This window comes from Mustelus asterias, chromosome 9 (genome assembly GCF_964213995.1).
Source record: "Mustelus asterias chromosome 9, sMusAst1.hap1.1, whole genome shotgun sequence".
In the NCBI taxonomy this organism is placed as follows: Eukaryota; Metazoa; Chordata; class Chondrichthyes; order Carcharhiniformes; family Triakidae; genus Mustelus; species Mustelus asterias.
Genome location: NC_135809.1, coordinates 36,570,009 through 36,582,355, shown reverse-complemented (window position 1 = coordinate 36,582,355; position 12,347 = coordinate 36,570,009). Strand labels below are relative to the sequence as shown.

General features: G+C 43.5%; 1 protein-coding gene across 1 annotated transcript in view; it reads right to left on the bottom strand.

Moving 5' to 3' along the window:
- Positions 1–8,413, bottom strand: part of LOC144499101 (protein mono-ADP-ribosyltransferase PARP12-like) — a 65,784-nt gene extending 57,371 nt beyond the window's left edge. The window contains exons 1-2 of the mRNA XM_078221178.1: positions 7,537–8,413; positions 1,318–1,453 (exon numbers count right to left, since the gene is read on the bottom strand). Of these exons, the coding sequence (XP_078077304.1) occupies positions 1,318–1,453; positions 7,537–7,871 (471 nt within the window). The 5' untranslated portion in view covers positions 7,872–8,413. The remainder of the gene's footprint in view (positions 1–1,317; positions 1,454–7,536) is intronic.
- Between the last annotated feature and the right edge of the window lie 3,934 nt (positions 8,414–12,347).

Below are 12,347 nucleotides of genomic sequence, written 5' to 3'. Positions count from 1 at the left end.
CTCACTAGATGGCCATCATTATGTTTGGCGGTCTGATATTGAAGACTAATAAGGACCATGAGTTCAGTAGTCATAAATTAACGGGGCAGTTTTAAAAATGTCTTTCTCTATGCAAGTACGCACCCAACTGCCCAGGCAAGCTCTACCCAAGGTGGGGCTTGAGTCCCAGGTCACCTGACCCGTTCTCTTAAAGGGGCATGCCCCACACATAAAACAGGCACGTGGTTCAGAGATGCTGAATAATTGAATAGCCCTGATTCTGTAAACAACACTTTCATCAGTAGCAAAATAAAAAAAAAACAAGAGCAGTAATTTCATGAGGCTCCAGCAATGGTGCTGAGTTCAGGCCCCAGGATTTTATAGCTCTATTTCTGACCTGTGCTTACATGGCTCCATCACTGGTGGAATGGGGGTTTTAAATTTACAGTTCTATCTCTGGCCTGTACTTACCTTTAACATGGTTCTACTGCTGGTGGAATGGGGGTTTTAATATAAAAGCTCTATCTCTGACCTGTACCTACCTCTAGCATGACTCCACTGTTGATGGAATGGGTTTTTTTTACGTTACAGTTCCACCTCTGGTCTGTACTTACCTCTAACATGGCTCCATTGCTGTTGGAATGGAGGGTTTTAATATAAAAGCTCTATCTCTGGCCTGTACCTACCTCCAAAATGGCTCCATTCCTGACCGTATGGAGGGTTTTAATATAAAAGCTCTATCTCTGGCCTGTACCTACCTCTAACGTGGCTCCATTGCTGTTGGAATGGGGGGTTTTAATGTCACAACTCTATCTCTGACCTGCACTCCCTTCTAGCGAGGGTCCATTCTGGCTGCAATGTGACTTCTCAGAACTCAAATCATGTTTGACCCTGAGTCTCGTGACTATCTTGCTCTCTATCTGGGTTCAGAAAAGATGTGATGCATATTTGGGTGATAAGAGTGAGAAACAGTGCTCAGATCGATTCTGAAACAGGAACTGGGGAATTCTGTCAACATTTAATTTTATGCTCTTTCCTAGATTTTACATCTGACAAATCACAAGGTTTTTTGCAACGATTATTTTTATATTTCTGGCACCATTATCTGATTTGAGTGTCTCACATCTTCCTCCCCTACACTCTTCTCTCATGGGTATACACATCTGCATACAAATAAATTAAACAAAAATTTACAGTCACAATTTGCATCTAATTAATTATCCAAAAATATTTTCATGGCAGTGTACGCAGTAAATGCAGGGATTTTTAAAAAAATCAGCCATTGATTGTTCCATTAATCAAGGACAGGAAGTGTTGCAAAGAATTTAGAATACAGACCTCAGGCAGCAAAGATGGGTCGTTCTGAAGCAAGAGAACACGCAGTTCATTCACGTTCAGTTCCTGCAGCTGGTTAATGTGAATGATTTCCCAGTTGTGAATATTATGGACGGTATGGAAATATTTGCAAGCATTGCTAAAAGGAATGAAACAAAAAACTATATCAAGGGAAAAATACATGTGATGGAATTTTGTTACTTCCTTAGCAAGAAACTATGGGTGGAATTACTCCATTTTGAGAAGAGGTGCGCTGCTGGGCTAATCCAGCGGTGCCTATCCCAATGGCCAGAATGTTGGCATCATGTGCCAGATTCTGCTTTTGGAACCTCATTAATTATGCACAAGAGAGTTCCCCTCCTGATCTCCTGGCAGGCCAGCAGCTGATTTGTCCTCCCACCCTCGGTTGGTGGGTTTGAAGGTCTTGGCGCCATATTTAAATACCAATCCAGCACACTCGTATCACTCTCTTCAACGCACCAGACCGTACAACCCAAAGGGAAAATGTTAGCAGCCTCAAGAAGAAGTCTGTTCCCTGATTCAACCATCCTCCCTCTGAACCCAAGCACCCATGCCCCATTTAGACCTCTACCCATTGCATCTGGAGTTTTTGTCCATCCGCTTCCAGTAAACAATGTATTATTCCTTTGACCCCTTACTTGTAAGCTTTATACTTTGCCTTGTCGGGGTCCAGCTTCCCGCCCCTTGGTCTTCCCATTGCCTTCCATTCTTTGCCTTCTCCATCCCCTCTTTGTCCCTCAGCCTGCCATCCTGAGCCCTCGCTCTTCTACCCACCCCCATTCATTGTACAACCCTCCTTCCACATTGCCCCCATTGTCTTTGTCCCCTGCTGGCCTCACCTTACCCCAGCCAAACTTTGGACCTTTGTTGGGGTGGCTGCATGAGTCCCGCAGCACAGTGCTGTCTAGATAGACACTGGTGTGCAGCACAAAGGAGGGGGAGGCAATGGCCTAGTGGTATTATCGCCAGACTATTAATCCAGAAATTCAGCTAATGTTCTGGGTTCGCATCCCACCTGGCAGGTGGTGGAATTTGAATTCAATAAAAAATATCTGGAATTAAAAATCTACTGATGACCATGGGGCGGCACGGTGGCACCTGGTTAGCTCTGCTGTCTCACAGCGCCAGGGACCCGAGTTCATCTGTGCAGAGTCTGCACGTTCTCCCGTGGGTTTCCTCCGGGTGCTCCCACTGTCCAAAGATGTGCGGGTTAGGTGGATTGGCCATGCTAAATTGCCCCTTAGTGTCAGGTGGTCTAGCTAGGGTAAGGATTGTGGTCGGTGCAGACTCAATGGGCCGAATGGCCTCCTTCTGTCGAATTCTAAAGCATTGTCGAAAAACTCATCTGGTTCACTAATGTCCTTCAGGGAAGGAAATCTGCCGTCCTTACCCGGTCTGGCCTATATGTGACTCCAGAGCCACAGCAATGTGTTTGCCTCTCAAATGCCCTCCAAGGGCAACTAGGGATGGGCAATGAATGCTGGCCAGCCATCGGTGTCCATGTCCCACAAATTAATTTTAAAAAACCAAGAGGAAGGAGACCCCTGTATTCCCCAACCCCAGATGCAGTACTGATCCAAAATGGCGACACAGGGGCTTCCATTTGTCCAGTAGCACGGTGCTGTCCATAAAAAACAGTTTGGCATGGCAGGAACCAGTTTGCTTCAGCAGAGTGGTGAACAACGCATTAGGAGCAGTGCAGCACGATGACAGGAAGGTTTTGTTGCACTCCCCTCTAAGTCTGGTGAACTGAGGACTGCCTTGTGCACCACTCTTTATCAATTAGATTTTAAACCAATGTAATTTCCTGCTAGTGTGACACAGGATTGCAAAGCCTGATGGGATGCCGATGGTGAGCAGTTTTAATTAGTATTTGTGATATGCAAATGAATGCAAATACCATTCATGCCACTTGCCAGTTTGAAGTCTGATCCACCATTAACCCTCCATTGGGAGAATTGCATCGTGATTTTACTCTAGTGGGTTTCTGACTTTCTGTTTCCGCCAGATTCTCCATTCATGCCGCCACCAAACCCACCATGGACAAGACGGGAGAATTCCGCCCTATGTCTAGACTTTTCTTCTGGTGGGAAGTCTTCCAGAATATTTGCCACCTGTTTATTTGGCCTGGGTAAAAAATCTCTGGTGGGCTTACTATAATTTTACTATTCTTACAGCTGTGCCCAGCAACTTGTTTGAAGAGAGTGTAAAATATGGCTTCCAAACGCTAATCCACGCTGTCACTAAGACTGCCTTTTTCCATCTCATTATAACATTGATTGTACTGGTGCAGGGTGGCTGGATGGAGTGAAAAAGCAACTCCATTATACATCCCCTATTGCCGGACCTCACTCAGCATGTTCTGCCAACTACCTGGGACACGTTAAAATACAATCCAATTCCTCAGAAAGGCAAAAAACATACAGAACTAAATTATGAATTCTGTAGGCCAAGATCTCTATTGCATGATAGATGACCTTTCCCAGAGAATTAACTGATAACCTAAGGACATTGGTGAAGGGAGGAAGATCACTATAGATGTCAATAGAAGTGTCATACGTTACAAAACAGACTTTAATTTATATGCGTGAATAGTGACTTGTTCCATACTAGCTGTTGTGCTTGACTAAATATTTTGCAGTTTCAAATGTTTCAATAAATGAATCTTCTTCTGAAAGTTGAATTATTTGATCGTCAGATCCTGGATGGCATCACTGTCCATCACACAGCATTTGAGGATAGTCTGGCATTAAACATCAATAAGAGTTTTAACAACACCAGGTTGAAGTCCAACAGGTTTATTTGGTAGCAAATGCCATTAGCTTTCGGAGCCCTGCTCCTTCGTCAGATGGAGTGGATCCACTCCATCTGACGAAGGAGCAGGGCTCCGAAAGCTAATGGCATTTGCTACCAAATAAACCTGTTGGACTTTAACCTGGTGTTGTTAAAACTCTTACTGTGTTTACCCCAGTCCAACGCCAGCATCTCCACATCATGGTTAAAGATCAAGCCATCTCTATCCTGATCCCCTTCTGCCAACTCCACATTTAAAGTTCTAAAGTTTATTTATTCGTGTCACAAGTAGGCTTACATTAACACTGCAATGAAATTACTGTGAAAATACCCCAGTCGCCACACTCCGATGCCTGTTCGGGTACACTGAGGGGGAATTTACCATGGCCAATGCATCTAATCAGCATGTCTTTCGGACTGTGGGAGGAAACTGGAGCACCCGGAGGAAGCCCGCGCAGACATGGGGAGTACATGCAGACTCCACACAGACACTGACCCAAGCCGGGAATCAAACCCAGGTCCTTGGCACTGTGAGGCAGCAGTGCTAACCACTGTGCCACCATGCTATCCACTCACTCAATGCTCTTTGTTCTAATTCTGTTACTACATCTGATTGCCCTGTACGGATATCCTGATGCTTGTTGCAGCTGGTGTGGGCCACAGTGTGATGTGTGTCTGATGCCCATGAAACCCTGTAGTCCACTTGTGAACCTACAATACAGGACTACATGCGTGCTAAACAGCAAAGGAAGGCTGCTTTAGACAGTGAAAAGTGATCCCATGATTGTTGAGTCAGTTAAAGTTAAAATGGGACAAATGAGTTTACTGTTTTCTTTTCAGGTTAATACTGGTAAGGGGTTTTATTGTAGAAATGAGAATGGGAGAGGAAATTATAATGTTTGAGCATACAACGTTAATAATGGTGTTTAGACCTTGTTAAAAGGTCACATAAGGTTACGCAACAGTGCGCCTCCAAGAATGTTTTGCTCCGCCCCTTTATGTACTGCAGAAAAGTTAACTCTTTCAGCACACAGTTGATTTTTAAAATAATCTTCACATGGCTTTTGCAATTTTGAATGTTACTTTTAATGTACTAAATAATATTCAATATGAGAAGTGTTTGACAGGTATGATTGTATATGCATTAACTAATTGTACCAGTGTGTACCATCTATAAAATTCACTACAGCAATTCACCAAGACTCCTTCAAAGCTTCCCAAACCCACAAACATTATGACCTAGAAAAACAAGGACAGCCTGTGCATGGAAACAACATCACTTCCAAGTTCTCCTCCAAGTCACACACCATCTTGATTTGGAAATATATTACCATTTCTTGATCATCGTTGGATCAAAATCTCTGAACTCCCTCACAAACAATATTGTGGGTATGCTTTCACCAAACAGTTCAAGAGGACGGCTCAGCACTGCCTTCTCCAAGACAATTACAGACTGGCAATAAATTCCAACTCTATTAGCAACACCCATATCCCTTAAATGAAAAATAAAAAATCAGTTGCCCTTATCAGCATGGTGCTCCTTGTAACACATTTTACTGAGCTAGGCTACAACACTGTGGGTTTTGCTAGCTCTACAAATAATGAGAGGCCAACACAGTTTGAGGTTATGTGCATCTCTCATGGGAGACGTATACTTTGGCTGGAAGAAATAATACAATTAGTTCTTAAAGCCCTTTTGACCGGGGAAACACTCAATAATGGCCTTGAAAATTATTCAACAATTCACTGGAAGCTTTGGTGGAGGAGGTGGAGAAATCAAGAAATGTCATTAATTCAGAGAGTGTCAGGATAAACTCCAGACAAACCTTGAGAAGTCAGTGGGCTCAGAGATTTGCAGTTGAGCCAGCTATTTCCCACAAACTTAAGAACAATGAATTTGGTGGTAATTCCTTTTATTGTGTCTCAAGTATATGTATAATTACATATCACGTATGTGTGGTCACCAGCTATGATCGAATCATAAAATCATTGAATCTCTACAGTGCAGGAGGAAGCCATTTGGCCCATCTAACCTGCACCGACAACAATCCCACTCAGGTCCTATCCCTGTAACCCCACGTAGTTACCCTGCTATTCCCGCTGACACTTAAGGGGCAATTTAGCATGATCAATCAACCTAACCCACACATCTTTGGAGTGGCTTAAGTCACATGAAAACCAAAGCCTTTGAAGCCCAATTTTTGTGGAATAACTTATAAATCGTCCCCTAACATATAAATGTTCATCTGTCTACCACATCTGTGACCGCCTCAAAAAAACCCAACTAAGTCAGACATGACCTACCGTTCACAGATTCATGCTAACTCCCAGAGGTCAGGTGTGCTCAGCCAGTTTATACCGGATGATAGATTCTAGTAAATTCCACACAGCTGATGTTAAACTGACATGTCAACTTTCCTGGTTTCTCCTTTGCTCCATTCTTAAATAATGGGTTGACCTTTTGGGATGGGCAAGAAATCCTACTTTTGCCACTGATGCCCATCTCTCAGGAACAAATTTTTTAAAATGGCAAATCTTGCAATTTAAATGGCACCATTACCAAATCTGGGGAGTTTTTGAAAATTATGGCTACTGCCTCTGCAATCTCTCGCCTGCTTCTCTTAATATCCTAAGGTGAAAAGCAAAAGATCCTGAGTTGTCTATCTTATTATCCCTAATACCACTTGAACTTACACTCATTCTATTAAAATGTTAATAGTAATACATACTTTGCTGAAAGGTTTTGACATCAGTTACATATAGATTATCAGTAAGTTAGGAATGAGAGGAATCTGAACATTGCCAGTAGATTTTGGTGCAACATCAGCTAGTTAGGTTTATCTTTGCTTTCTCCCTAGGAGTCCTTCCTCTGCCTTCACTTTTCTTTTGTGTATGCTCATTACTGCTTTCCCGATTTTTGTGACTTTTTGTACAACAGCTGCTGATCCAAACCCACGACCAAAGATTGTTTTGAATATGAAGCCTCAGGTAATCAGAGTATGTAAAAACCTCCCTGTGCCCTAGAGATTTCCTCTCCCTACTTAACTGGCTGCCATGCTCCCAGCACAGACACCGCTCAGCGCTGTGAGTGGTTTGGGAGGAAGTTTCAGCAAATATTGGAAAACCTATACCCCATTTGTGTGGTGCAAGTTGTGCCAAAGCCCTCCTGGGTGTACGCGTGCTGCAACAACTGAGTGATATCTCCCTTATACTTTACACTTCATGGACAAACAAACAAAACCTTTTTTTTAACAATGTTATTCGAATACGACAAAGGCTATTGACTGACATTTTCAATAAATAGTAGTTTAAATTTTGCCTCTTTGACCTTGAGTTTCTATTATCTTAGTTCTTAACAGTGTCTGACATTGGTTCAGTAACTTATTAGTATACTGGTTTGTTGATTACCTTTCTTCTGTGTATTTGCAGTTTCCAAAAATGAAAAATCTGCACAGATGAAGTTGGCCACAATCTAGACATTTCTTGTTTGGGTAATCCTTGCAGACCCTGATAACAGAGGTGGCAATGATTTGACTGTCCAATGTCAGCTCAGATCCCGATATTTTGCTTCCTGTTCCTTGGACAACAGTAAAAAGATTGGAGCTTCTCAAAGTCGTAGTCAGCTGGAGGTCAGGCACTGCAGCCCTGAGAGAGATTTTTCTGCGGAGATCCTCGTAATACATTGATCCATTATTGGAACACAGAATCTTGATGATGTCCTGAGAGAGCTTTGACAGAGACATTTCTTCCCCTAGCTTGTTTGGCAACTCACGGTAACACAATGTTTCTTAATGTATAAGCTGAGGATGCAGAAATGAAACTGAAACTTTAGCTATGCATTTCCAGGAACAACACAGCATAGCAACAACCAATTGAGTGGAACTAGTGTTGCAATCACCATAAGAGACAATTATAGGTTGATTTAGTCATAATTAAATTCACTTTAAAGTTCCTTTCTTGCCTTCATATCACTGACTCCCATTGAGGCATGTTCCCATTGGCACCATCCAAATCACCAATCTTCAAGTCAATCTAGGCATTGGGCTCGGCCAAGACATTTCCTGCACAAACCCCAGGAGCTTAATATGTATAAGATCCAACAACACAATTTGAAGAAGAAAAGGCAAATTTTCCTGGCAAATATTTATTCCCCAACCAACATCAATAAAACAGATTATTGATATTTGCGGAACTTTGCAGTGCGCCAATTGGCTGTGACATTTCCTGCATTACAACAGTGACTACACGGCCAAAGGTGCTTATTGGCTGTAAAATGCTTTGGAATGTTCTGAGGTCATGAAGGGCGCTGTATAATTGCAAGTTCTTTCCTGATTTCAAACTCACGGTACTGTGAAGGCCAGGCCCAGTTGAGGAGCATTGGAAATATTATACGGTTCAATAAGCGAGGAAGAAAAATAGCTGAAATAACAGGATACTGTCCAGAAGGAGAAATACACATTTTAGCATTCTTCTTTAAGTTTATATGTTTTACCAATATCAGCTATGTAGCTTTGATGGTGGGTGTGTCAGGTAAAGAATATGGTGTGATTTCATAAAGGTTGTATGTTATATTTTTCTACCACAATGCATCATGCTTCTTCTTCGTAAGATGAGCATAAATAAATTCCTTAGAAATAATGGACAAGGAGAACCTGCTTACCAACTAGTTGATCTGGTTTGTTGACTAAAACAAACGCTTTCCTTCCGGTGAATTGCTTATAAGGAATGTCCAAGGCCTGGATTTTAATCTCGTCTTGACTGATGGGGTAAAAGCTTCCATTCTATTTGTATTTGGGATCCTAGGTGAAATTAATCATTTAATAATTAAAGATTTCAACGCAGTTCCAAGGGGATGTTGATCCATTTGATTTGATTTGATTTAATTTATTATTGTCACATGCATCAGTATGCAGTGAAAAGTATTTTTTTCTTGCAGATAAAGCGTACCATACGTAGAGGAGGAAAGAAGAGAGTGCAGAATACAGTGTTACAATCACAGTTAGGGTGTAGAGGAAGGTCAACTTAATATAAAGTAGGTCCATTCAAAAGTCTGATGGCAGCAGGGAAGAAGCTGTTCTTGAAGCTGTCTGACTTCCAGTCAGACACCACTAAGAATTGGAAGAATTTTAATATTGTCAGTTTTTTTCAGATAACTCGTGAGTAGGGCTGATCAGGGAAATGGTTCAGTAGAAAGTATCCTGCTTAAACTGAGCTGAATATACACCGAAGGAAGCTGGCATCCATATTAACAAATTGGAAAGGAATTCTAGGGTGTACTGTTACTTTTGCTAGGAATAGTGACTCAAGGAAATCTTCCCACTTTTTATGATGTTACCGAGGTATAAATTAGGAAGAGGGGTCAGCCCCTCAAATCTGCCCCACTATTCAATAAGATCATGACTGCTCTGATTGTAACCGCAACTCCCCCAGATAACCTTTCACCCCCTTGCTCATCAGGAATCTATCTAACTCTGGCTTAAAAATATTCAAAGGCAAGGATTTTCTGCTCCCATCTTTGTAGGGCGGGTTCGGTGACGGGAGTGGAAAATCTCGAGAGAATTCAAAATTGTGTTTCACACTAACGTTAACGCATGACTTGATTGTTTCTCCACCACCCCCCACCTCCAGTGATGTAGCACATTTCCTGAAGTTCAATGTTGGGAACATCATTTCCATACATTACCAGATCATTATCAGCCTCTACACCTGGAATCATCCCTCGGTAAGAATGTCCATTCACATCAGTCTGAGGGCAGAATGGCATGAAACTTGACTGGTCTCCCAAGGTGTGCACCTGGTGAGCAGACCTCCCAGAGGAGCTCAGGTGAATGCATCACTCGGGGGGAGTGGGCATGCCTGGGCAATGCCAACATGAAGTGCCAGTTGTGGGTGCCTGGACAGTGCCCTGCGGAGGTACATGATTGTGGGGGGGCGGGGGGCGGTTCCCGGTGAATTATTGTGCACTGGGGTGGCCTTTAAAAATCGCTCCCCAATGATAGAAGGACTACATTTTTGGCAGGGCAGACTCAACAACAGCCCGCCTCATCACCATTATGTCATGGGACCTGCCCCTTTATGCTTTACTGCCTACGTTCCGAATGAAAGCTGCGATTGTTGTCAATGGCTTCAACACCCGCTATCAGCCTTTGCCAATATCTGGGAAAATTTTGTCCAAAGACTTTGCTTCCACCATCTTTGAGGAAAAGAGTGACTCACGATCCTCAGAGAAAAAAAAAGAATCCTCATCTCTGTCTTAATGGGGACCCCATATTTTTAAACAGTGACCCCTCGTTCTAGATTCTCCCACAATAGGGAATATCTTTTCCACATCCACCCTGTCAATGCCCCTCAGCATCTTACATGCTTCAATCAAGTTATCTTACTCTTCTAAACCCCAGTGGATACAAGTCTAACCTGTCCAACCACTGAATCGGCCTCCTCGCCCACTAATGAGATGCTGAGGATCCCACTTGAATGTTAATAGGCTCCCTGCTTGCCCTGGATGGGAAGCCAATCAACACCAAATGCGCAGCCTGGAAGAATCGCAGCAGATTTGGCACACGGCGCCAAACCTGCTTTTCCGCAGATTCCCAATTCTCCGGCCAATCGCGATTCACGATCGGGGCTAGTGCCGGAGAAGCCCCCACATAATACATATAGAGCCTCTGATGACTCACAAGCTCACTCAGCTTTCTGCTAATTAACTACTTCGTGCTGATTGATAACTGCCACTTTAGGCAGCTTGCTGTTTAACTTGGCTATTCAACTAACAACGTTGAAAGTAAGGATCCAACTCTTAATCCAAATTTAAAGTTAAGGACAGCTCACCAGAAATTCCCACCGGAACCAAATTCCTAACTTAATCTATATCTCACTCAGACGTAGTCTCATGTCCGCGCTCCCCTTTCTGCCATTTCTTACAGCGACATGAGGTCTTCTGCCATTGTTTGGATGGGGCAGGTGAGAGGGCAGGGCTGCTGTGGTGGACTTTGAAAATTACTTGATGCCAACATTGGGCCCATGAAGTAGGAGATCTTTCACCTTGATGAGCATAACAAATCCCAAAAACACCCCACAAAGCACCTATAGTATTTACAAATCTGCAAGCACTCTTGTGGGGTGGCGGGGGGGGGGGGGGGGGGGGGGGGAGCAGTGAGGAGGATTTTATGGAGCCCAAAAGAGTGGGAAACATGACGTGTGGGGTGATTAAATTAGGTGAGATGTGAAATGTTAATTTCCTGATAGCGGGGCAAGATGCAGGGAATAAGTGCTGAAAAATATGCGCCCATCACGGTGGACGGGACTCACACCCAGAAATAGAGTGGCTTTCCCACTCCGTTCCCCACCATCAAAGAAACCGGAATAAAGCAGCAATTAGCCAATTGCGGACCTGAGAATGGCTTACAAGGTTATGAGGCTTTCTCCTGTCTGCTCCATTGGAGCTGGAGGACAAGTTGTCCGGCATCCACAGTAGCTGGTCATGACCTGGAAGAAGATCATGGCCACTCATTTAAAGGGCCACATGGCACGGGGGCAGTTTCAGGTGGCCCAGCCAATGCGTGAGCCTTCAATCCAAAAACAGGATTCATTTGTTGGAGACAGCATCAGGAATTAATTGTTGAAGGTGAGTGTAATTCTTCTGTGTATTGTCTTGAAATGTCCAGAGTTTGAGTTGTTTCTTCCCAGTGAGCACACTAGGCATACAATCTGACCTTGGAAATGGTTTCAAGATCTTAACACTGAGGAGCTGTTTAATTCGAGTACATTATCCTCCTTGGATGGCCCAGACAAGGGAGTGAGAGGACGAGGCAAGGGAAGAAGGGCAAGATCAGCCCCATGATGATGAATCTCTGCACCATCCTCCAGGTTATTTCCACTATGCTTTAGGTCCTAATGCCAGCAGATGGGAAGAGGAGACCTCTCTCTCTGCAACACATTTAGCCAGGGAGAAGGTGGCCGCGGAGGTCAGCAGTATGGGCGTTGTACCTTGTACCTGGTCTCAGTGACGGAAAAGGTTGAATGACCTCTTGAGATTTTGCAAGGGTGAAGAAGTCCTCACTATGTGTACTCTTGTCACAGGAAGCAACAGAAGAGGTTTGAAAACACTGGAGCCTGTGAAGACGTCTGAGGTCCAGAGCTCCATTATGCAGCAATGGCATTGTTCATGGCTCCGATGTCTCTCTGTTGTGCAGGGTGAGGGAGGGGTCTTCTCTCTGAAT